Source organism: Squalius cephalus (genome assembly GCF_949319135.1).
Source record: "Squalius cephalus genome assembly, chromosome: 5".
Classification (NCBI taxonomy): Eukaryota; Metazoa; Chordata; class Actinopteri; order Cypriniformes; family Leuciscidae; genus Squalius; species Squalius cephalus.
In genome coordinates, this window is record NC_137126.1 from 31400169 (window position 1) to 31426326 (window position 26158).

Consider the following 26158-nt stretch of genomic DNA (forward strand, 5'->3'; position numbering starts at 1 on the left):
AGTTCCCTCAATTTTTTTTATTTTATTTTTATTTTTGTTAGTTCTATTCTAAATGACAAGGTAACAATAACCAGTCACCATTGCTAAGAAAAAAAAAGTTTTTAGCTACAGGACAAATACAAATTGAATTGTCTACAACATACTTTTAAAATCTACAAGATAGTTATTCAACTAGACATGATGGCACAATTGTCTACTATAGTTCAGGAAGTGTTCTAGCAGGTGATGCTGTTGGCAATGGCCGCTGGGTGTTTATGGAGCAGCATGAAGCTGACTCAGCGTCCGCCTTCATTCAGAGGCAAAAATCAAACACTCACCTTTCTCTCTTTCTGACGCTTTACAGCACTGCACAAACTAAACCTTCCATGAGGAGTGAATTGGCCTGGACTTAACCTGGGCCAGCAGATTATAGCCGTGGCTTCGTCACAATATGACAGAGTATGAGACTTTACTCTGAACAGATGCACTATAATCTCAACTGTAATCCTATTTTGGGATTATTCTTATGAATGTACATTTATATTCAATCCTTAGATGTTTTAGCCTTTGCCTTTGTTATATATACATAATTGGAAAATTATAAATATAATTATAATGTATATATAATGTTTAGATGTTTAACCTAATGTTTAGATGTACTGTATATATTAAATTTTGAGTTAAAATTTCCATCCATTTGGATTACACCATTTTAACAAAAGCAAATTATTATATATTTCTCATATTTGCCAGTTAAACATAAATGAAGTATGTAAAAAGAGATTTATGTAATATTACATACATACACAGTGACCAGTTTTATATATTTATCATCACAATTAAATATGTAAATCTCATACATTTCAACTATAACTGAACTTAGCTTGTTCCACAGCTAGCCATATTTAAACCATGCTCATACTTTTTAATTGATAAAATGTAATTGTTTTAAATGTAACCAATTTAAGATGATTCTTACAATTTTGGGTAAATGTATGATACAAATAAAATAATAATATTTGTTGAGTATATATTTGCTAAAATATGTGTCTGCCTTTTTATATTAAATAACAATATCAAATACAATGATCAAATCTAAAGTTTTAGATTTTAGTAAGGGCCTTTTAAAGAAACTAAATATGAAAAAAAAAAAATATGAAAAAAAAAGTCTTTGTCACAGGGATATGTTTAGGGGAACAAGGATTTTTTCATTCAGTGGGACCGAGAGCACTAGGGGAGTGGCTTCTGTTGTCAAGGACAACAGCATCAACACACAGCGTGGTGACAACACACGCCCGCACCCTCCCTCCCACACACACACACACACACACACACACACACACAGAGAGAGAGAGAGAGAGAGAGACAACAAATGCGTCTGCATGTCTGACTCAGTTAGTGAATCGATTCCTCTTCCAGGTGGACCGAGCCAGACAGCAGCGATCACCCAACTGAAGAGTGCCTCTCCAGGGCTCGAGGAAACCGCAGACACTGGCAGGAGGACTGGAGGAAAGGGAGGGACGCCGGTTGACAGATTAAAGCCCTCTCTGTTTCTGTCTCTCTTTCATTCTCTCCGAGTGAGGAGAGACAACTCTAGGCATTGCATGCTGTAGTCACACAGCTTCTGTGTAATTTGCTCCTCTCAATTACTTGTCCTTCCTCCTCTTCTTTTCTACACTGCTGCGGTCTGGAGGAAAGGCACGATTCAAAAGGACTTTGCTCTCCTTTTGCTCCCCCCCTCTCTCTCTCTCTCTCTCTCTCTCTCTCTCTCTCTCTCTCTCTCTCTCTCTCTCTCTCTCTCTCTCTCTCTCTTTCTCTCTCTCTCTCTCTCTCTCTCTCTCTCCTTCTTCTTTCTTTCTCTCTTTAAATGTAAGTGGAAGGTGGGATTGGGGGGAGTGAATTAGGGAGTGGGGATAAACCGTTGTGACCAGCTGGAGAGATGGGCAAATCCAACAGTAAACTAAAGCCTGAGGTAGTGGAAGAGCTGTGCAGAAAGACCTACTGTGAGTACTGCTATTTAGTCCTTTCTTTCATGGTCTAGTGCCATTTTGTGCTGGTTAATTGCATGTTATTTCTACTTTTTACTCTGCCTTTTTTCCCATCTCTAATTTGAAGTGGAAACTACCCTGTTTTTGTATTTACTTTGAAACCATCTGTTTAAAAAATATAGCCTAGGTATTGGTGGATCTGATGAAGTTGCATTTGGGCTGAAGTTAATATAAGCTTAATATAACTAAGCTGTATTCTGATACTGCACTATTGATTGTGTGTGTGTGTGTGTTTTGTGTGCATACTGTCCTACCTGCCTGCTTATGAGCTATTATGTTCATGTCTCTACAAATCGAACGGGATCATCATTTCATCACTAGGGTCATTGATTTTCCTCTGTCACTAATCATATAATCATTAAGCATGTTTTGACTGGCTTGCATCTCTGTTGTGAGAAGATAAGGTGCCTACATGAACAGCTGGCAGCAACTCTCACGTCGAGTCAATAAGGTGTTGGGCTAACTAATAATTGCATTGCAACAATCCTTTCCTGAGGTGGAGAAAACATATTAGCATTGTCATTATCACATCAGCTGGCTTTGACTTGATTTAGATTACTGAAATGAGATGAGGCTTTTAGACCTCACTAATATTAATCATAGTGTGAAATAGTTGAAGAAAATTTTAGCAATGACATTTATGACATAATAAATCTACATGACTGGATTACCAAAAACTGCTTTTGTTTTGTTTTAGTGTAAAGTCACAGTTACACTAGACCTTGTGTTCAATTAATTTGCATTCATACACATACAAACAGAGAAGAGCGGAAACACAAGCACATGTGAAGAGGTTTTGTTTAGTCTCGTCACACTACTGAGTGAACAGGATATTTTGTCGCGCACTAGGTCACGTGTTTTTTGTTTGCCACAAAAATAATACATTTCAGATGTCAAAATATACCATCTATTCCACTTTCTTGCAAACCTTTAGCTTTGATGGTTTTAATCTTTAAGTTCAGCCATTCAGCCTTGAACTTAAATGTTTATGAATGGAAGTCAATGAAGCTTGATGGATTTTTATCTGTGACCACAAAAAGTTCAAGTCTGGTGAATTCCCATAGCGCAAAGAGATTTGACCATTTGACATTTGACTGACCTCCTGGCTCGATACAAATTTCATAGCTGCATGCTTTGCATTGTTACTGGAAAGTGTAGTAGATCGATTATATATTTTATTATGTATACTATAATTTATTCAAATAGATTCCCTAGCCTATAGTATCCCCATATCCATATTTGTTCTTAATTTACTTGGCTTAAAGGGATAGTTCACTCAAAAATGAAAATGTTATCATCATTTACTCACATGTCATTCCATATTATCTTCTGTGGAACATAAAATATATTTTGAGATTTTTGTTTTTTGGTCAATAGAAATTTGGTCAATAAAGTCAGTTAATTTGGCTACAAACAAAATATCTTCTTTTGTGTTCAGCAGAAGAAAGAAAATCATACAGATTTAGGGTGAGTAAATTATGACAAAATTTTCACTTTGGAGGGAAGTATCTAAGTTTACCCTAAGTTGATAAATTATGCATGTTATTAATTGTAACAAACCTATTTTCCCTCTTAATACAGCAATACCAGTTATGTCATTATTAGCAGTTAGTATGAAACAGTGGTGCTAAAGAAATGAATGACTCTCTAGGCCTACCGTTTAACATTTTTAGTTTCCTAGGAAATTGTCAAAGATCCACTTGGTACAGGTAGCCTATCTTGGTTAACTTTTATGGAATTTAAGTACATTCCCAGCGGTAGTGAACCATGTTTAATGAGCATCTTCAGAGGTTGGTTTTGTGCACAACGGGGGGTAAAGTAGGGCTGTCAAGAAATCATTTCCTGCACCTTCGCTGCAGGGTTAGATCAGTGTGGGAGCAGTGCACAAATCTAACAGGCTTTCAATGAGACCATGTCTGGAATAGAAGCCAAGCATCAAAGACTCATGGCAGTCACTGTTCAGACAACAAGTGTTTAATGTTGTTGTTTTTTTCAGCATAATTTCTTTGAAATTGGTAAGGTTTATTACTAAGAGTGAATGATTGAAAGCACCCTGGTCTGGCTGAGATCCATTCCAACCCTCTTTTTTTCTGTTCTGTGGGCTAGTGTGGTTGCGAAATTTTGAAAAATCAGCATGAATGTTTTAAAGACTTTGATTTTATGAATGTCACCCTAATATCACATCAGTTAGGAGTTACACTTCTCTTTGTGGTCTTTTTCCAGTTTTCCAGTGTTCATGGGCAGCTCCCCCTCTGTGCCTCTGCCAGACTTTTATAATGAGCCGCTGAACAGGATGACCTATAATCAAAGTCAGTTCAATGTGAATTGATGTCTACATCTTATTTTCCTTCCTTAATCTAAGATGACGCATTTATTAATACAACAGGATATAGGGTGGGACTTGATTTTGGAATTGATTAGATGGCTGTTAAATGCCAATATTATGTGAATATTATCCAGTAGCCGGCATTGCCTAAGTCATGTCAAGCAGAAAAGAAAAGTTGTAATTTTTTTTAAATTTTTTTTTAAAGATAACAAGGAGAAAACAATTAGGTTCTGTAAAAAAAAGAAAGAAAAAAAAGTGCTTCCAATGAGTAATCCCAGGAATATGCAATAAAATGTTTTTAAAGTAAAAGAGTTTAAACGGAATTGAAATGGAATTGAATCTAAATGCATGTTATTGATGTTATTGTTAAAGGGTAACTAAACCCCTGGTCAGAGCCTGACTCCACCCACTGGCAATATTTGAAAAATGCTAGAAAAGTGGGCAGACCCCAGAGGAGATAGACGGGACAAACCGAGGGGGCGGGCTGAGCGGGGGGGGCGTGCACCTGAGACCCGCAGTGACGGATTCATTGACAGCTGCTGTCAGACTCTAAAATGGAGAGACTCACAGGGTCGAAAGACGACGTAAAGTACATGCATCTGATGAGTTTTATCGAGTTGATGTCAATAGCGCGCGCTCTCTGTAGGCATATTCATATTTTGCAGCTATGTGAAAAAATCCAGCAAAATGCGCCGCCGCGTTTGTCGACCCCAGTGGATTAACTTTAGCCTAACCATAAATTGTGATTATGATCACTCACATCAAGACGCCGCTGCGGTGGTGGAGTCCATGCAGGAGGAGCAGCGTTTGGCACTGCGTCGCTTTTCAGCGCGAGCTGTGTGGAGAAGCCCATTTCCACCTGGAAAGCTATGCAGTCCAGCAGTGCTGTTGCAACCAGCAAACCTACACCTACGTACCCTCCCGATCACTGTAGTAAATACAGATAAATCTACGCTAACTTGAAGCTATCCTAACTGATGCAATACTATGCTAGTGTGTTAGCTCTAGCTCGTACCAAGGGAGGGCGTGGTGAGCTCGTACCAAGGGAGGGCGTGGTGAACTGGAACCTGCTTACGTAGCGTTGTACCGCTTACGTCACACAGTACCACAAACATCCAATAGGAAAATTCAACTGCAGTAGCCACCGTTCAACCTAAAGAGGGCAGCACTCAGACGTTTTTACACCATATATTGTAGAATTAAAACACTTTATACCCAAATGTCAAAAAAGTTACTCAAATCAATGAACAGCACTAATAAAGCCCCATTCTTACAGATCATTAACTAAAAAAAGTTGGTTTAGGGTTTAGTTACCCTTTAAGGATTCATCCATACATATGTTTTTTTTTTTTTTTTGTCATGACTCGATTTTTACGGTGAATCGGCAGAATTCTCTGTTCTCTGATGTATGTTGGACTTCTCCAGTCATTTACTTTATCTCGCCCTTTCTCAAAATCGACTGCAAGCTTGCATTTAGATCTGCCTCCATCTAATCAAAAACTGATGGATAGAACCAAGTCCCTGCCCTTCTTTTTTCTTTTTAGATAATCTGTTCACTTGCATTTGTCACAACACAAAAGAAAAGAGCTGTCATGTCCTGCTACATTGTGACTTTGTCTATGTTCATATGAACATATGCATATCTGCCTAAGCAGCAGCTGGTTTTCTCACTCATATGGTTGTATTGTCTATTTTTTCCATTAACCTGTGCAACTGTGCATTTTTCTCATGTCTTATCTCATGCTTTGCTGGAGGGTTATTTCATATATGTTACGTTTGCAGCAGCAGCATGTCTTAAATGCTCACAGCAATGTCTGTGAATGTATCGGCAGTAGCAGGTCTTGGTACTTGCTCTGCAGCAGCAGCGTAGCAGATCTTTTCCGCCAAGACTAAATACATTAACATTGCCATATCCATGCCTATTATCATGCCAATCTCTCCAAGAGTTGTCATGACAGAATACCAGTTATCTGAGTATTAAGAGTACATGAAGCATTTAAATATTTGCTTTGCAGTAACAGCTTTATGTGCATGCACAAAAACAAACAAGCAAGCTATAATCAACCATTAGTCTTCTCTCTCTTCTCTCTCTCCTTCTCTTCTCACATTGTTTTTCAGTTTTTCTCCACTGCAGTCCTCTCTCGTCTTTTCTCTTTCAGCCTGGTTGCAGCTTGTCTCTTCTTGTTCTCTTTGCCTATAGTGTCTACACTGTCTATTCCACTCACCTCTCAATCTTTGTGTCTTTACCACTGGTTTCACATCAGCTATGTTCAGCTTCTCTCATCCAGAAATGTAACCTTTGGGTTCTCTTGATTGATTCACTTATCTATTAGCGGACCGACAGCTGCCTGTTTCGCTTAACACATCCGCAAGCTCTGTGTAATATCATAATGTTTTACTCTGATTGTTTGTGTGTGTCATTAATTCACACACATTCTTTTTTTCTATTCTGTTCTAGTTCATTTTCTACAGTCACCATGACAATGAGCTGAATCCATTGTTCCATTTTAAAGAGTGCTAGTACATCTTCCGGAGCGATAAGTAAATAGGATGATAAGGATAAGAAATGGGATGATAGATTTACCCTCCTTGCTAGACTCCAGATTATTTCCACCTGCTCTGCAAATGATCAAGCATTGTTTCCATTGGACTACATAAATTGACTTCTATGAGCCACTGATTCAGAGTACTTTTCACAATAAGACAAATATTTAGTGTGAAAATTCAGTGCAATAAACATTTTACTTGGAAAGGTAATCCTGTTCGCAAGCTGTCGGTATGACAGGTTTTTTCCACAAAAAGGGTCCTAGTCGCTTTTCCATCGTTCTGTGAAGAAAACTGACCAACCAATAAAGATTTCTGCTTTTATCACATGCCAGAGCTGCTGCTGTTACATAAAAATATGACTTGGTGGCACTCATGGACGGACTATTGTACTAAGTGACAGTGATAGAAGAGGAAATATCCAGACAAATATCCAGTAGTCTCTGTACTCTTTTATTTGGTGTTGTTTAATAAACACCATAGAGAATACAATAATCTGAACTGCTGTTTGAAAACATGTAAATACTTTTTGACTTCCTTGAAAATCGGGTGTCAAAAATGAAAGTTGCACAGCAATTGGTGTATTGGAGGAGTAACCAGGGTATTTCTGCTTTTCTATCTATTTTTCAATGTGGAAGTAAGGTGTTTTCTGTGAATGTGTGAGACTTCCGATTTATTAGCCGAAGAATATTATCAAAGAAAGTGCAGTATAATTAAGACAATACATTAAAGTTTGCAATATCAAGCAGCATAACAAGCTGTTTTGTACAGCTAAAAATAACTGGAAGCGAATGACACTGGAATCCAGACACATTAAAATTACAAATGGCTGCTCCCATGCCTACCTAAAAAATAAGGTGGATAAGCTCCACCTACTGTCAGGGAGTAAATTTGCATTCAGCCAATCTTCTGTTTTTTTTTACACAATGACCTGAACAGACAAGTGCAAAAAGTGCACTCAAGTGCAAAAATGTGACCAAATTTTCATGCCAAACATTTGTGTTGGTGTGAACCTTGCCTTTTAGAGGCACGTATATGTCAGATTATTCCTTCATTGCCCCATGCTGTGTCCTCTGTACATTGTGTACATGTGTATATTTGTGCGTCAAGAGAAGGCATCTGAAGATCCAGAAAGAGACAGACAGGATAACCCAGCAGTGGTGATGCCGGTCAGTCTCCTTCCCTGCCTTCACATTGAGTTTATGTCCACAAATAGGCTTAATCAACTATAACAGTGGGTGGCCCAGGAGAGGCAATACAGCAGGCGTTATGTGGAGGGAGATTTACCTAGAGTCTGCTTCACAGAATGTGGCCCACACAGGCAGCCTTAACCCCTTATTCCTTGTGCACTCTTTTGTTAGGAACCGGTGTCATAATTCTTGTTGGTGCTGCAGCGAGGAGAGGAATGCTGCTGTTGTTTTATGGCAGTCTGTTTTGAAGGTATTGTGTTCATGATCTTTTGCAGCTTGGGATTTTGTTGGCCTGTTTTACTTTGACCTGGTACTGATTGGGTCTCTTTGGTGGGCTTGTAGTTTGAAAGCTGTAGCAAAGGTTGGGCATTTTCTGTTTATTTTTTACAAGTGACTGCAGGTGGAGCAATCATCTTCTAAGAACTTCCATGGCATAGGAGAGTGGAAAAAATGCCCATGACCAGAAGCTGTACGATCATAGGACTGAATTGTTGTTGTTTTGTGTTTCTGCTAATTTTAAAAAGTCATTAATTAATTTGCTTTATGGTGTATCTGGGGCTATATGTCAGAAGTGAGAAGGTAGGAATTTAAAGAGGAAATTAGTGAAGATTTCTCAGCCTTGAGCCTCAACTAATAAGGAGGATGTTGCAGATGTAACACTTGCCACTTGTTTGCCACTCCAAATTTAATGGGTTGGAGATCCTGACTACCACCAAAAGGAGACCTAAACTAAACTAGATGCATTGGGCGAAGGCTGTGGAAATTGGTAAACATACTCACAATCTCTTGATTCTTATAACAAAATAATATAACAAAATATGTATAACAAAAATGATTTTACAACAAAAGAACCATTTACTAAGAGCAGATGGGAGCAACAAATTATGAAAATAAATGAACTGATTGAATCCAGTGGTATTCTGGCTGTAGAGTTACAGTAGATTTTCTATTGTTTTTGAAAGAAGTCTCTTATGCTCACCAAGGCTGCATTTATTTGATAGAAATACAGTAAAAACAGTAATATTGTGAAATAGTATTACAATTTAAAATAACTGTTTTCCATTTCAATGTTTTAAAGGTTACACTTTGCGCATTGTACTTACTCATGTAAGTACTGAGTAATACTAATTAACTACATGTACATGTTACAGAGTTAGGGTTTGGTTAGGGTTAGTTACTTGTAACTATGCATAATTTACTGTTATTACTATTTTAAGTACATGTAGTAACGTGTAACTGTGCCACCTTAAAATAAAGTGTTACCTTTTTAAAATGTTATTTTAAAAAGTGTTGATGTGTTGGCAAAGCTTAATTTTTAGCAGCCATTACTAAAGAAAAAAAAAACATTTATTTTAAATAGTTATAAAAGTCTCTACTGTCACTTTTGAACAAATAAAATGCTTCCTTGCTGAATAAAATAATTCCTTTCTTTGACCCCAAAATTTTAAACGGTATAAATGAAAAGGAAATATCAGTAAGCAAAAACAAAAAGATGCATGCTGCTTTACCATCTATAATAGTCCATGTTAGCAGAATTATACAGTTTATGTTCAGAATTGGGACTCGTGTTTTGAAAATTGATTTAGTTTATGGCTCCTCTCAAGGTATATATGAACAAATAAACACCTCCGAGTCAGTACCTTATGCTGGTGTGTCTTGCAATCATTTGAGTTGACATATGAGACCTACACTCACCTAAAGGATTATTAGGAACACCATACTAATACTGTGTTTGACCCCCTTTCGCCTTCAGAACTGCCTTAATTCTACGTGGCATTGATTCAACAAGGTGCTGAAAGCATTCTTTAGAAATGTTGGCCCATATTGATAGGATAGCATCTTGCAGTTGATGGAGATTTGTGGGATGCACATCCAGGGCACAAAGCTCCCGTTCCACCACATCCCAAAGATGCTCTATTGGGTTGAGATCTGGTGACTGTGGGGGCCATTTTAGTACAGTGAACTCATTGTCATGTTCAAGAAACCAATTTGAAATGATTCGAGCTTTGTGACATGGTGCATTATCCTGCTGGAATTAGCCATCAGAGGATGGGTACATGGTGGTCATAAAGGGATGGACATGGTCAGAAACAATGCTCAGGTAGGCTGTGGCATTTAAACAATGCCCAATTGGCACTAAGGGGCCTAAAGTGTGCCAAGAAAACATCCCCCACACCATTACACCACCACCACCAGCCTGCACAGTGGTAACAAGGCATGATGGATCCATGTTCTCATTCTGTTTACGCCAAATTCTGACTCTACCATCTGAATATCTCAACAGAAATCGAGACTCATCAGACCAGGCAACATTTTTCCAGTCTTCAACTGTCCAATTTTGGTGAGCTCGTGCAAATTGTAGCCTCTTTTTACTATTTGTAGTGGAGATGAGTGGTACCCGGTGGGGTCTTCTGCTGTTGTAGCCCATCCGCCTCAAGGTTGTGCGTGTTGTGGCTTCACAAATGCTTTGCTGCATACCTCGGTTGTAACGAGTGGTTATTTCAGTCAAAGTTGCTCTTCTATCAGCTTGAATCAGTCGGCCCATTCTCCTCTGACCTCTAGCATCAACAAGGCATTTTCGCCCACAGGACTGCCGCATACTGGATGTTTTTCCCTTTTTACACCATTCTTTGTAAACCCTAGAAATGGTTGTGCGTGAAAATCACAGTAACTGAGCAGATTGTGAAATACTCAGACCGGCCCGTCTGGCACCAACAACCATGCCACGCTCAAAATTGCTTAAATCACCTTTTTTTCCCATTCTGACATTCAGTTTGGAGTTCAGGAGATTGTCTTGACCAGGACCACACCCCTAAATGCATTGAAGCAACTGCCATGTGATTGGTTGATTAGATAATTGCATTAATGAGAAATTGAACAGGTGTTCCTAATAATCCTTTAGGTGAGTGTATAAATGGCTCTGACAGTGCATTGGCTCCCAAGGCACCGGATTGTTCATTATTCTTTGCCTGTCTCTGTCTTTTACTCTTGTCTTGCTCTTTACTGGTCTTAATTTGCTGCCATGGCCCATGATAGCTGACAGTGAGGGGGAGAGGCATTGTAGAATGAGTAGAATTGCCCTTCAGCGTGACAGGCAGATTAGATGAGATGTTTTGTCGTTTGTTATGGACTGGGTTATTATGGTTTGTGAGGTTGCAGAGTATCTTATTATTTACATTTTTGATGGAGAAGGATGTTTTTTCTTCTGTTTTCTCTCTCTCTCTGTTGTTGTTCTTTGTTGTAGCAGATGCATTGGATGGAGTCATGTTGGGTCATGAGCGGTGATGAGACACACCTGTGTTACCAAGTGCCCTCTGCCCTCTGCCCTCTGCTCTCTGCCCTCTGCTCTCCCTGTTCAGACATCTTTTTGTCATATCCACTGCTTACATTTATCCTTTAGTAATGTAAATATTTCAATCCTTTATACATTTATTATAATATTTAAGCTAGTGCTCTCACTCCTCAAGGCCTGGTTGTGTCATAGACTTTTTTCAACAATTCTCTTTCTCCTCATCCATAATCAAAGAAATGCTGATCCAATCTTAAATATCTTCATACAATTTATTTAATTCCCCATTTCTTTTTTCCCCATCTCAACCTTTCAGTCCACATTGATGCACATCACTAATCTTGGTAATGACTACACTCCTGCCCCAGACAATGAGGTGTGTGTGTGTGTGTGTGTGTAGACAGTTGCACACAGCACTCAAGAGTATTAAGATGTAAACAGTAAACTAACACAAACTGCAATGACCATGAGCCAATGACATATTGATATTATATTAGGTCAGTAAATGCAAAAGTGTTGCATCATCCTCTAGTGTATCATCTTACTGGAGCATCTCGAGGCACGTTGTTCAAAGTTTTAAACATAAGAACTATGTGCTTATTACGCAAGTTGCTTTAGATACAGCGAGATGCAAATGCCAAACACACCCGTCTGGTCTAACACGTGTGTACAAAAAAGTTCAAATGGAATGCAACAATGTTTAAACGGCCTCTAAATTCACCTGATAAAAGTGCTAAACGAATAAATTATAATGTATAACTATATTTTACATTTCATTTATTGGTCTACTTACTGTAGCAGTGGATCTTGAAGTGTATGTCTGTTTATGGATATGCATGACGAATCAATCTTTGTGAAAAAGCTCTCTGTGCGATGGCTCAGGGGCTGTCAAATGTAGTGACAGTGTAGTGACAGGCCTGATGTTAGTTGTGTTGGCATGGCAGTCTGCCTCTAAGCTGTGAGAGACAGATATAGCAGTTCTCCTGTCAGGTCTCCACGTTTCCCTGTCTCCATTCAGCTACTCCGCAGCAATATGTTATCTACTAGAAATGCAATGCCAATAATTCACTCATTCCATGATCTGTCTGTTTGTCTTTAAAGAAATGAATACTTTTATTCAGCAAGGATGCATTAAAGTGGCATTTAAGACATTTACATTGCAAATGATTTCTATTTCAAATGCTGTTCTTTGAACTTTCTATTTATTAAAGAATCCAAAAAAAAGTATGACCGGTTTCATAAAAATGTTAAGCTGCACAAAATTTTTTTTTTTTTATTTTTTTTTTTTTTTACATTGATAATGATAAGATAAACTTTTTACAATGCGGATAATGATCCGCATTGCTATCACAGGAATAAAATATATTAAGATAGAAAAGTTATTTTAAATTGTAATAATATTTCTCAATACTACTATTTTTACTGTATTTTTGATCAAATAAATGCCTTGGTGAGCATAAAATATTTATTTCAAAAACATTAAAAAAATCATGCATACCCCAAACCTTTGAACATTTAGTATATACATAATTCAGTCATGAAACTCTAACCAAGTGCTGGTTGGTTCTTTTAAAGCTGTGGCATTAGCCAACCACATGTACTTTTTGAGCCACGTAACTATATATTTTGCACCATAGCCTGTGATCGCCCTGCTGTGCGATTATGAACACTTCTGTTTAAACCCTCCTCTTCTCCAGCACCACCTGTAGAGATCTGCTACGTTTTTTTTTTATATTCTTTCAGCAGCATGTCCTATGTTATTTTAACTAAACTGAACAAATTCTTGTATTTTCTCAGCAGCAGCAGCGTTGCAGATCTCGTCTGCCAGAATCAAGCTTGTATAATTCCATGCCCCATGGCCCATGCCAATAAATGCTGGTTAAATAATTCACTCTGGGAGTTATTTATGAATTATTAAAGGCTTCACACCTCAACCTTCACACCTTTTTTTTTTTAAACTTTCAAAATTAGGATTTGCCAAACCATTCAAAGTTTGTCTTGACAAACGTTCTTTTTCTTGTTAAAAAAATACACTCATCACAGTTCTACACATTTATTTAATCTAAAATAATTTTTTTTCCAACTTCCTTAAATTCAACTTAAATTCTAATTCTAATTCAGCATTCTGTTACTTACCTCATTTCAAATTTAATTCTCCATTCAACCCTTAGTGGTTACATTGGTCCATCACCTAGACCAGCACCAAACCAGCATTACCCAGCACAAACCAGTCTAGACTAGCATGGAAAGTTTTCACACACTTTCATCTAGTTTCTGTAGTTTGAACAAAATCTTACTGTCTTCTGTACTCTGTCTTGTTTTGCAGTCACGGAGAAGGAAGTTCAGCAGTGGTAAGTGTGCTCTTTATGTCCTCTTTCTGTAAACATTCCTCTCTCGCACCTGTCCTCATCATGAGTTCAACTGAGAGATAAACAGGAAATCAATCAATCATTTCAAATCTCAACAAAGATGTTATTATCCAAATGTTTAAAGAATGTAACTTTTCCATCCTCCTCCATTACTACCAACAGTGCAGTGCGGTATTGTTTTCTCATCTATACTGAGTGCATAGTTCTGACATGGGCAGAAAATACTGTAGAGAGCATCTGCTTTAGTAGATTAATATGAATTCATGTGTTGTGGTTTCTTTGGACAGACTGCTTATTTTGCTTGTTATGGGGTTCAATGACAAATAAGTGTCCATGATAAAGAAATGGATTTTTATTTTATTTATGTAAATACAATGTAAGTATTTTTATAAGTATTTTAATTTCACCTTAATGTGAATTTGCTTTCCATGTATTAATGATGAATTAATTCATTTATTTTTTATGTATTAATTATTTATTAAGATGTCATTGTTTTGGGGGATTTGCACCACATGCCTGGTCATTAAAAGGTCACTTATCTTATATTTTATAAGACTTATTGACCTTATTCATACCTAATTTGCCATATATGAATTGCAAGTGTAATTTTGACAAAATGTTAATAGATTGGGGAAAATAAACGGCACACATCAATGACCCATGGGGCACTTTCTGACAGCAAACAATATCTGTACCTCTCTTTACTACGCTGACTGGCTCATCTTGAAAATGTCTGCCACCAAGGAAGGGGATGTTGTCAAATACCCCACATCATTGTAGATATTCAGTGCCTTTTCAGAGCACAAATTCCCCATAAATTCTTAACTTCACATGCCAACATCCATATGGCTGCTCTATGCCTCTCATGGCAGATGGGAAACGGTTGACTCTAGGCAGGGTGCCCAGTAGGAAAAGAGAGAAGGATGAAGAGAGAGAGTGAAAGAGCAAGAAAAGAGAACTAAAATCGTGGAACAAAGAAGTGAGACTAACAATCCATATAAAGGCAGTCAACGGTACGTAGAGTATTGGAAAATAGTTTTGATGACATTTACAAAGGTGGGCCAATCTTCTGTGACTGTTCAAAAAGCCTTGTATTTTTATGTGTTTGTCTGTTAAAGCAAGCCAATAGACAACCTACCTTTACTTCTTGTCTGATTCTATGATGTACTGCACTGTACTTTATACACTGGCATTTCACTGGGGACAGCTCTGTTAAAGACAGGCACTATGGTCTTGTGTTGAAAGCGGAGCACCTTGGAGCTCAGTCTAGTGCTGATCAGATCGCAAAGCAGCAAGCCTAGACATGCACACAAACACATGCACACACACACACGCACACACACACACACACACACACACAGCTCAAGGTGCGCATCACTTTCTACTTCCGTTTCTCTGATGATATAGAAGTATGTTTGTTGATACCAGAAGTAGACTTGCCTTTGAGCTATCTGTATTGAGTCCTCAGAGGATCAGTAGATGAAACCTTACAAAGACAATTTCAGACACACAATTTTTCTGTTCCCTTGTTTAGCAATACATGTACTGTACAGCAGATTAAAGTTAAACTTTTTACAGTTTCTTAGGCAAAGTGGCTGAATTGTGCTTTTGATAATCAAAACTAGGAGTTACTGTCACATGGAGAGTTTTGTGGATTATAGTTGCATTGTTGATTTTGTGTCTTTCCAATTAAATTAAAGTAGATATTTGAATCTAGGGAGGAATATTCAGGAAAAATGTGAGTTAATTAGGTTTGGGAATTGAAAATGGATGCCAAATCTGTAATCACATACTTAAACTCAGGAATTGGATAATTGTTATAAAATAAAAATTTCGATTCCTCTTATCTTATCGACACATCCAAACCACGAACACAGAAAAAGTGATTTTATACCAGTCAAGCGCAAGAAGACTTGTCCAAAACGTGCGCACAGAAAGCCCCTTCTCAAACTGTATAGTGCGCGATACTGAGTTCTCTTCTGCGTCTTTTTGCACTTGAATGGACAAATACACACAAAATATGTCAAAATATTCTCGTGTGAACAGAACGTAAAACAGTTGACAAAGAAAACGCATGTGTAACAGTCAGTACATTGGATCCGTGCAGCTCTTAAAGTGACAGCAACCTAATATTCCTGCTGCCATCTCTATAATAACGCTAATCAAACAACAAAAGACAGAGAAAATCAACTAACTCTTCTTGACTGAATAACTTTTGTAACTATATATACTTGTAATGTATATTTAATTTATAAATTACAGTGTTATTTTACAATTGTTTCTGTACCTGAAAATCTTAAAACACTGTTTATTTGTTATTCTTTTTTAATTACTGGGTATTTACTTGTCTTTAATGATGTTTGAAATTTATATTAGGCTAGTTACTTAAACCATATAGGCAAAAGTTCCTTGTGTAAGTGTTCTTTAGCCTGCTGATTTTTGTTCATGGTCTTCAGCTACAATTAAAGGTTGTATCAGCGATTTCAGGCCCTAACATAAATGATCACATTCATCTAATCTTTCCTAACGATCCGCTAGCTGCCCGCCCCATAAGCAAGCCGTCAAAAAAAAAAACGCGTCTCTCTAGGCAGCCTAGGCTCTGAGTTCTGCACACAAAAACAACTGCGCTCACCAACACTCAAAACCAAAACAAATAGTGTTCCAACCAATCACCGACAGGGGCGGGTGTTGTGAGGTTTTCGCGTGCCGCCGTCATAGGCAGCCGTGCACGAGCGCAAAACCTCACAACACCCATCCCTGTCCGTGATTGGTTGGAACACTATTTGTTTTGGTTTTGAGTGTTGGTGAGCGCAGTTGTTTTTGTGTGCAGATCTCAGAGCCTAGGCTGCCTAGAGAGACGGGGTTTTTTGACGGCTTGCTTATGGGGCGGGCAGCTAGCGGATCGTTAGGAAAGATTAGATGAATGTGATCATTTATGTTTGGGCCTGAAATCGCTGAAACAACCTTTAAATGGTTTGCAATAAGAATAAATGTGAATGAGACCCAGGTTTTTTTGGTTTTTTTGACCTTATTGGAATCGATAAGAATCCGAATCGTTTAAAATTTGAATCGGAATTTAAACGATTACAAACCCTAGTTATAATGTACTGTCATTCATCCTGAAGACATTTATTTTATGATAATGACTGACTAACTGCACATTATCCCACTTATTTAATGGGTAGCAAGTAAATCAATGTACATTAAATAGTGATTTGAGTTTAGACTGTTATCATGTGAAAGGAAAGAAAGTGTGGAGGGAGACATATTGTGTAAGAGATTGGTTGCAGAAGCAACGGTCAAATATGCAATTTAGTGGTAATTATACAAAAACATTTCACCAGACAATGCTGCAGTTGACCAATCAGAATCAAGTACTACAGACAGCTGTTCAGTAAACGTAATAATTAGGCCTGAAACGTTTATGTGACTGTATAACAGTGGTATGATGGCATATATCCCCATCTGAAACACAATTTAAAAGATTTTCTTGAGCTATTTAGTTTTGATCATTTAAAGCACTCGTTACTTATTAAATTGTGCTGCACATATGTTGTGACAGGATTCTGTCATCAAGCTACTATAAATTAGCATAATGTGAAAAATGTGTCTTTGAAAGCCCCTCTGAGGAGGTAATGAACAATTAGCTAATGAAGTGTTTTAACCGCAACATATGCTGGAGATTTTTATAATGATTGTGAGGGCCATTTTGTTCAATGACTTAAATTGACAAGCAATGAAAAGAACATTTTCTGTGAATACGTGTTTTTAAAAAGTGTTTGCATTTTACTTGTTAAGTATTAGTATCAAATATTTCCTAAAATGCGGAATCCAAACTGATGTTCCTGGAAATGAATTTGCAATTGAAGACTGACATGCACTGTAATATCCTGGGCAACAGTTTCACCCTTTGCCCCAAATTGCTCGGAAATTACCCCTAATGATAGTCCTCGGATTTTTCAGGGATCAATTAGCGTACAGAAAATAAACTGCGCTGAAGTGTTGTTTCTGAAAATTACAGGATAGAGTGACAGAGGTTCAGTTTGTCTTGAAATGCCCTGACCACATGTTCTGTAACACTGCTAGCACTCTGTAACACTGCTATCAGTTTATCTTCACAGGGGGGAGATGTCTGTGTTTTGTCTTTGGGTTCATCCTTGCATAATGAAAGTCTCTCTTTTTTTCTTCTTTCTCTTTTCCTTCCTCCCCACTCTTCCTATCCTGTTTCATTTTTCCTGTCCGTTTGGCAGGTATAAGGGTTTTATTAAAGACTGCCCCAGTGGTCAGTTGGACGCCGCTGGCTTTCAGAAGATCTACAAGCAATTCTTCCCCTTCGGCGACCCCACCAAGTTTGCCACCTTTGTCTTCAACGTCTTTGACGAGAACAAGGTAACACAAGGCTGAAAAAAGGAAACATCGATAAAAGAAAAGCACTGTTATATTAGCCTACTGGGGCTTTTTAAAGTTGCAGTTTAACAATAAATGTTTTGATATGCACTGTTTTGATTTGTTATCTTCAAAAAATATTGCCACCAGAATCTCTCCCTGAAGAGGTGTTTGACTGAACAGCAAAATAAAGTGTGTAAACACTCCATTCACTTTCATTTACTCAGCGACAGGGACATTTATGCATTTCCATTTTAGTTGCAGGAATGCAGCTTCAACAGATTTGCAGAATTGATTTTTTTTTGTGTGTGGTAGAACAATTTGCGAGTCTGAACAAAATGATGATGCATTTGGGAGCTTTATAGAGAATATTACACACATTAAACAAAGTGTGACAGACAGAGAAACAGACAGACAGACAGACAATGCCCCTGTAGAGTATTTTCAGATGTTTCTATATTCTCAGTGGGACTGTGTGCTACAATCTTTAGACACACTTCAGAATCACTGTCAAAATGACATTTCCAATATGTATAAACTTTTGTAAGCTAGTACTGAACACAGGTAACGTAACAGCCTTCCCTGCTGCTTCTGTATTTAACTGCAGTTTTTTGCTGTGTCACTCTGCAGTTGTTTGTCATCTTTGGTGTCTCTTTCATCTGAGGTGTGAGTCTGTAACAAAGCTGTATAAAATCAAAACTTTTTTTCAGCCTTTTAGGCTCCTTTTTACATTTCACTTATCAGCTACCATGCTGTCTTTCTGTTGTGTATCTACAGGATGGACGGATTGAGTTCTCAGAGTTTATTCAAGCTCTGTCTGTCACATCTAGAGGGACACTGGATGAAAAACTCAGATGTAAGACCAGAATTTCTTTATAAATCTCATAATGTCGTCAGAACCTCAATGCTTTCTTGTTTCTGCACCAGAGATGTGTTTATTAAGACTGTCTGAAGACTGAGTAACATTTCAGTGTCTTATATTAAGACGGCTCTTACCCACACTGAATGCACTACTAGATCTGAACAAGTCTCCCGCTCCATTTTAATTTATCATCTTGTCTAATGAAAAGATGATCATGTCAAATAATCAATAGAAAAGTCTAACATTAGAGAAGCTACACTGTTGTTCTCAGCTCTTTTGAAGATGTGGCAGCTAGAGAGAGAGAGTTTTCTTAATCTGCTTGATTGCTATTGCTATCACAGGGGCCTTTAAACTTTACGATCTTGATAATGATGGCTACATAACCCGAGATGAGATGCTGAACATCGTAGATGCCATTTACCAGATGGTGGTGAGTCATATGCTTCTCACTGAACCGTAACTTTCTGTTTCAACTGAGTAAATGAAAGTGCTTTCTTGGAAGGCCAACACGGTGTTTATTGTAAAGCCTAAACTCTAAAAATCGATTATGAGCATCTGATTGATAAAGAGACTGCAATGACTACCTTTGTAATACTAGCTTCCAGGAAGCTTAATAGCATTGTGTGCTTTTTTGATCACAAGATGTTTTCATGCTGTTCTGATCATATGCAATTGGCAAAGAGGCCCAATCACCTGTGCTGTAAAACGAATCCCAGTTATTACAGTTACCATTAATTTCTATGAGGACATATGAAGATGAGATATTTTCAGCAGATTTGGTTTTTTGAAAGTAAAAACAATTTTCTATCAACTGAATGTATATATCAGTGGGGTGCAGTGGTGTTCTGAAATGAGGTCCTCACATTTTTTTTATGTTTATATACTGTATGTATGCATGTATATATTATACATACAGTATATAGTATATATAAAATGAACTGAAAGATCTGAGGGCTTAAATACACAGGGAGAGTAATCAATGTAAAACAGAACGGGTGTGGGAACTAATTAACAACCAGGGAAACTAACGATAACTGGCAACTCAGGCAAAACAGAACATAACAGAATATACATGCTACAACAATATGGTTTTTCAGATGAACTAATAATTAACAGTACTTTTAAAACATTTATTAAGTAGTATTTTCATAAATTACCATTAGTAAATAAAAAAATCTTGTTCATTGATAGTTCATTATATCAAATACATAAAATAATGTTATTGAACCTAACATGACATTGACATAATTCGCCATATTTTAACTGCTGAAATCGCTTACATTGTTTTTTTCCCCCTTCAACTCGATCTAATACATGCAGTTAGCTTATATTTATTGCCGTGTTCTTTTTGTTCAAAAGGTTTTTTATATATCTATATAAACAAATATACTATAGAGTTCTCATTATTTTCCACATAAAGAGATGAATGGGTAACATGCTTCTGACTGAGGCTGTTTCTTATCTTGCTGTGAAAGGCCAGGTGTCCTAGGAGTTTACATCTTGTTTATGTCTTGCAGGGGAACACAGTGGAGTTACCCGAGGAGGAAAACACACCAGAGAAAAGAGTCGACCGCATCTTTGCTATGATGGATAAGGTTAATGCTGTATATTATTGTCTATTTAAAAAGTAAACATGGAAAATGTACTGCATTTACAGTGAATTGCACTCTATGATCATTTTCAGTCATTGTATTCATAGCTATAGGTTCAATACAATGGCTTATTTTTGCTGTGATTGTCAGGAGAGCGGTCCTTTGTCAGGCACTAGAAACACAGAAGGCACACCACATGAAAGACGCAAAATTGAAGCTCTAGAGGCTCTTGGAAAGCTTCGATAAAAGAACCTTTGAAAGAACACGGAGCTCTTGAGAGAAAAAAGAGATTTGAATACATTATTTAAAAAATGTCTCTACCTGATTCCCTGCATATGTTCTGCCACCAACTGTAAGCTTTTAATACCTAGTATTTGTGGTTGAAAACAATGATGTGACTTAAGACTAACTGTGTTTCTTTTGTCAACAGAATGCAGATGGGATGCTGACTCTGCAGGAGTTTCAGGAGGGCTCCAAGGGGGACCCCTCTATTGTACAGGCACTCTCCCTTTATGATGGCCTGGTGTAGGCCCATCTCAAAGTGGCGTTCAGTGAGTCCCATTTCACATTTTCCCAAATGCTTATAACAGCAATGTACCAGCCGGCTGACTACAATGAAGTTAATAAATGAACACAGTGTTATTTTAATATTATTTATTAGGGGCCAAGCACTGAAAGTGCGTAGGCACCTATTGAAATCGTTGGCATTCTTATTATTCTTCTTCCGTTTCTTCTTCTTCTTCCGCTTCGGAAGTCTATGGCAGCCCACAGAACCGCTTGCAGGAAAGTTATGAAATTTGGCACACTAATAGAGGACAGTCTGAACTGTCACCATAGCAAATTTGGAGTCTCCAACTCAATCCTCTAGCGCCACCAACTGCCCAAAGTTGCACTCATGTTTATGCTAATAATTTTTTAACCGTAAGGGCTAGAAACAAAACTCTTTCCCCCTCTGATTCCCTAGCTCAAGCCGATTCAATTACATCCTATGACATTTTCAGCCATTTTGAATTTTCCGAAAAACCTACAATTTTCACTCAAACTGAACCAGATAATTTTCAGACCATGCCGACAAAAAGTTATGGAATTCAAGATGATTTGTCAAACCGTTCTCGAATACCGCGCAAACAAATTTTACATAGCGCTTGCAAAAACAGACGTAAGGCTGTGTCTCCGCAGCGCTTTATTGTATTCAGACCAAACTTGGTACATGTCATCACAAGCAGTGCTTTTTATATGTTGAAAAATTACAAAATTTATATTTTTGTTTATAACACGATATATGCCGAATCGAATGATATCAAATTGTCCCATATTGGCCATTTCGAATTTTGTACTAAAATGCTATATTTTATGAACCCATGAATGTATCGTTACAAAACTTGGTATGGGTCATCGACACGATGCTCTGAAAGAGTCTGAGAAGTTTCGGACCAGCACCACCTAGTGGTAAAAAAATATAATATTATGCTTATAACTTTGGATGTAATTGACTTATTTTCACGGGAGTCATCTCCTTACATTCCTGAATCCTAGCCGAGTCCAACGATACCAAACATGCTAGGTTTTGCATTATGGTTAGCGCAACGTTGTGATTTAGTGCTTAAAAAACTTTTGCGAATATCTTCAAAACTATTAGTCCGATCGAGATGAAACCACCGTAGGAAATTCGGAAACATAGGTCGCTTGCTATACACCAATGCCCAAATGTCAAAATTTTTATAGTAAGTGGTAAATAAATCCAATGAAAGTCAGGTGTGTGTAATTTTGTATGTGTTCATACATATAAATGTCTATAACTCCTAAATGAAATGAGATATGTTCACCAAATTTCACACACATGTTCACAAAATTTCATGTATGGGCTCACTCTGAGGACACACAAAAACGGTGGAACTGTAATAGAACAAAACAATGAAATTGCCTTTAATTACAATATAATATCATGATATTAAATGCTACACTTTACGAATGCATTGGTGTACCATTACGAAACTCGGCATGTGTCTTCGGCACCACTACTCAGGCTTTATCTCTGCAATGCATTGACATATTGACACCAAACTTTGAATGTGTCATTGTCACCTCACTCTGACCACGTCACATCAATTTCGTAACAGCGAAAGGGATAGTGATAAACCATTCAATCATATTATTAGTTACTGTATGTATGATTTTTCAGCCATTTTGCCTAAAATCATCTTTAAATGTCTTTAATTGCTCAATGTTGCAAGTTGGTCTGACACTCCCAGCCATGTTGGCATGTCTTATCATTTTCTTTGCGCTTGGCCCCGATAATTGCTGTTTGCAGGTATATTTTACTATAGTATTTATTAATGTTTTAATTAGCTTTTATTTTTATATTTTCAGTTTTAATAAAAATTTTAGTTTAAGCAATTTTCATGTGCTTTTTCATTTTTTTTAAATATTTATACACCGCTTTAATTCATTTATATCTTAGTTTTAGTTGTAATAATTTCAACATATTTCAGTTAGTTGCCAAGACAACTTTTCCAATTTTAGTTTGTTTTTTCAGTTTAATTTTTTCATTCTATACTTATTTTATTTTATTTCAGCTTTATTTAAAATACTGAAAATGATTTCTAATAGATGTATTTTTAGCTGAAAATAACAACATTGGCACTCATCTTTAAAGTTCTTACTCTTTAGAGCAAACTGAAACAAATATACTTAGCAAAGGGAAAAATTGTACTGTAGAATATTAAGCCTTATAGACCCTCTGCCTTTTTTCATATTTTGATGGAACGACGTCAAGGCCTTTGACCATTGCAACAACTTGAAAGCACTAATTAAATTAATGGTAATTATTGCAATTTATAAATCATTTACCCACTCTGTGTAAATGTAAAGTTTCTGTCTTTCATTCCTATCTAGATAATCAATACAATACATTTATATCATTCTGCTGGCACTGTGGAGGAAAGCTGACCTATCACCAAGCTCTTTGGCCTGCCAACCGGAAGGTGCATTGTGGGTGCTGCTCTTGAGAGAGGATCAGACCAAAAGCCGCTCAAGACAATGTGAACCCTTCCAGAACTCATTTGGGAAGAATGATGTACAGTAAAAGAACCTATGAGGTCTGATGGGTTCAGTGCCCTTTTTGTTAAGAAAAAGAGACACTCATATGGAGAGTGACTTTGAGGGTGTCCACATCAATGTTATTAAATGTATAACTCAAATATCCTTAACACCAATGAATGAATTCCTTATATTGCTGTGGTGTTTGTCATAAGTGATAGGGTGGACCTAGCTGGATTGTAGTCTAGCCTTCACTACTACATGAAGAACGAAGATGAAGTTGCACCGCTCCACAGAACTTCAGCCAGCACTGGCACTGAATCACATGCTTTCATTTGTATTTATTTATAAGACCTGTCTATGTAAATCAGCAAACTTCAACAATAAACAAAATCTGATCATTAGTCCTTATGAAACTCTGACAGCCATGATGTATTATATTGAACCTGTATCTACTGCCATGCTTGACCCACAGGCAGTCTCACTGTACACCTTGTGATGTAGAATGCAACTTTTCTACAGTATTGCATATGTGATGGTGTGGGCATACATGCGATGCATTCAACACAGCCAAACGTGCTCTTTTCAGACAGCTTAGCTTGTTTGAAAGAATGAGATTTATGTTGTACAATAGCATATATAGCATTCAGCAGCACTACACATGCACATACAGTTTTTGGAGGTCAGTACAGTGTTGCTATATTTAGATTTCAGGTAATGTTGAAATGAACAATGAAATAACCAACCCTCATGTATTTTTTAAAGCTTAACATTTCATCTTTCTAATATGGTCATCTGGAAATGTTACAAGGTCTGTCTGCTCTCCACTTACAAAATGCACCGATGAGTTTGTTGTAATGTCACACAGACACTGCAGTAGATGAAATATTATGGTTATAGAGTAATGTTAATGAAATCTAATGTTAATGGGGTCTCTTTAAATAAATATTTTTAAGAAAATATCTTGCTCTACAGGAAGTTATTTCACCTAAATATTGCATGTTAGATAATAATCACAACAACGTCATGTTTTAAAATGACAATCTTTGTTTATCTTTAACTCATTTTCAACTCCAATGTCTCTATTATTGTTCTGTAAAAAGACTTTAATTTATCCCTCACTCCACCATCCAATCAAAACTGCTGTAATAGACATGCAGTATGAAAAGATTCCAGACTAAAAGGACCAAAAATGGAGATGGAAAGGTTCAAGTTGGCAGACCTCACTGCTTGCATTTCACAAATGGAACACTTGGCATTGTTCATTGTTCAATAATCATTTAAACCAACCAGATGTAGTTAATCGTGGAAAATATCATTCTCATGATTAATGGAAGCTGGTTCAGAAAACGAAAGGCACTAGAAAAGAGAAAATATATTAGGCCTTTTCATATTTGGCCTGACTTCTGTACTGTTATATTCAATCTGCCGTATGTTACAAAACAATGATCCCATTATTAACACATGGTCAAATGTATATGGTTGACCAGGATTCCATTAAATACATCCCTGTTAATATTACTAAATATCATTATCATTACTCAGTGCTAACACTACTCCCAGTCAAAGCTCCTCTTGCTCATATGAGAACTTTGCTGACTGATTATACCAGATATCTACACGTTCTTGCTATCTGGGCTCAGCCTCACCTGACAGCGCATTAATTTTAACGGGCTGCTTGGGCTCAGATACCCTCAGCCCTTGGAATGTAGGGTCACCTCACTTCTGTCATGTCATGCCTCGGTGGACATGTTGTTAACAGCAGTTGGTAGGTATCAGTATGGCAGGGTGGGACTGTTTTGTGTTTACATGCAGCAGAGACACTATCTCTTCAACAGATGCACAGCCATTCTACTAAAACTCCTCCCTGAATCTTGTCACTTGATTGCGATGCTACCATATGTCCCACGTAGGCTATACATTTAAAAATAAAAGGGTTATTGGGATGTTTACAGTGTCATATACAATAAAAGAGCCTACACAGCAACAGGAAGTAGAAATGAACACAAAAAATTGCCTAGTGCCAAGCTTACACATGACTGAGGGTGGGCGCTCACGAGAGCGGCTGTGGACGTTTTTTTTTCTTTTTTTCGTTTTTTCCCCCGTAGAATTCTTTCTAAGCACGCACACACAATATGCGCGTATGTTTTAATAAGCATCATTTAACATAATAACTAACAATACAAATTTGCGTTGCATTTACAATCCTGTGAAAACAGGGGTGCTGCAGCTGCACCACACTTCCCGCGCCCCTGGTAAAGACAAAACATTTAATTTCAAATAAATACTGTTCTTTTAAACTTTATAGTAACGTTACTCAAGAAAAAAAAAAGATATATATATTTTATATAATATATTTTATATTTATAAAAATATTAAGCGGCACTGTTTGATAATAATAATAAATATTTTTGAGCAGCAAATCTGCATATAGAATGATTTCTGAAGGATCATTTGACACTGAAGACGAGAGTAATGATGCTGATTCAGCAGTGGCATCACAAAATGAAGTTATATTGTACATATATTAAAAT

General features: G+C 37.3%; 1 protein-coding gene across 1 annotated transcript; it reads left to right on the forward strand.

Moving 5' to 3' along the window:
- The first annotated feature begins 1316 nt into the window (after nt 1-1316).
- On the forward strand, nt 1317-24577 carry ncs1a (neuronal calcium sensor 1a). The gene is made up of 8 exons (XM_079870978.1): nt 1317-1982; nt 13703-13727; nt 17996-18134; nt 18909-18987; nt 19335-19423; nt 20511-20588; nt 21016-21136; nt 23481-24577. The coding sequence occupies exons 1-7, from the start codon at nt 1919-1921 to the stop codon at nt 21112-21114; spliced, it is 573 nt and encodes a 190-aa protein (XP_079727104.1). The 5' UTR covers nt 1317-1918; the 3' UTR covers nt 21115-21136; nt 23481-24577.
- Nucleotides 24578-26158: the final 1581 nt, after the last annotated feature.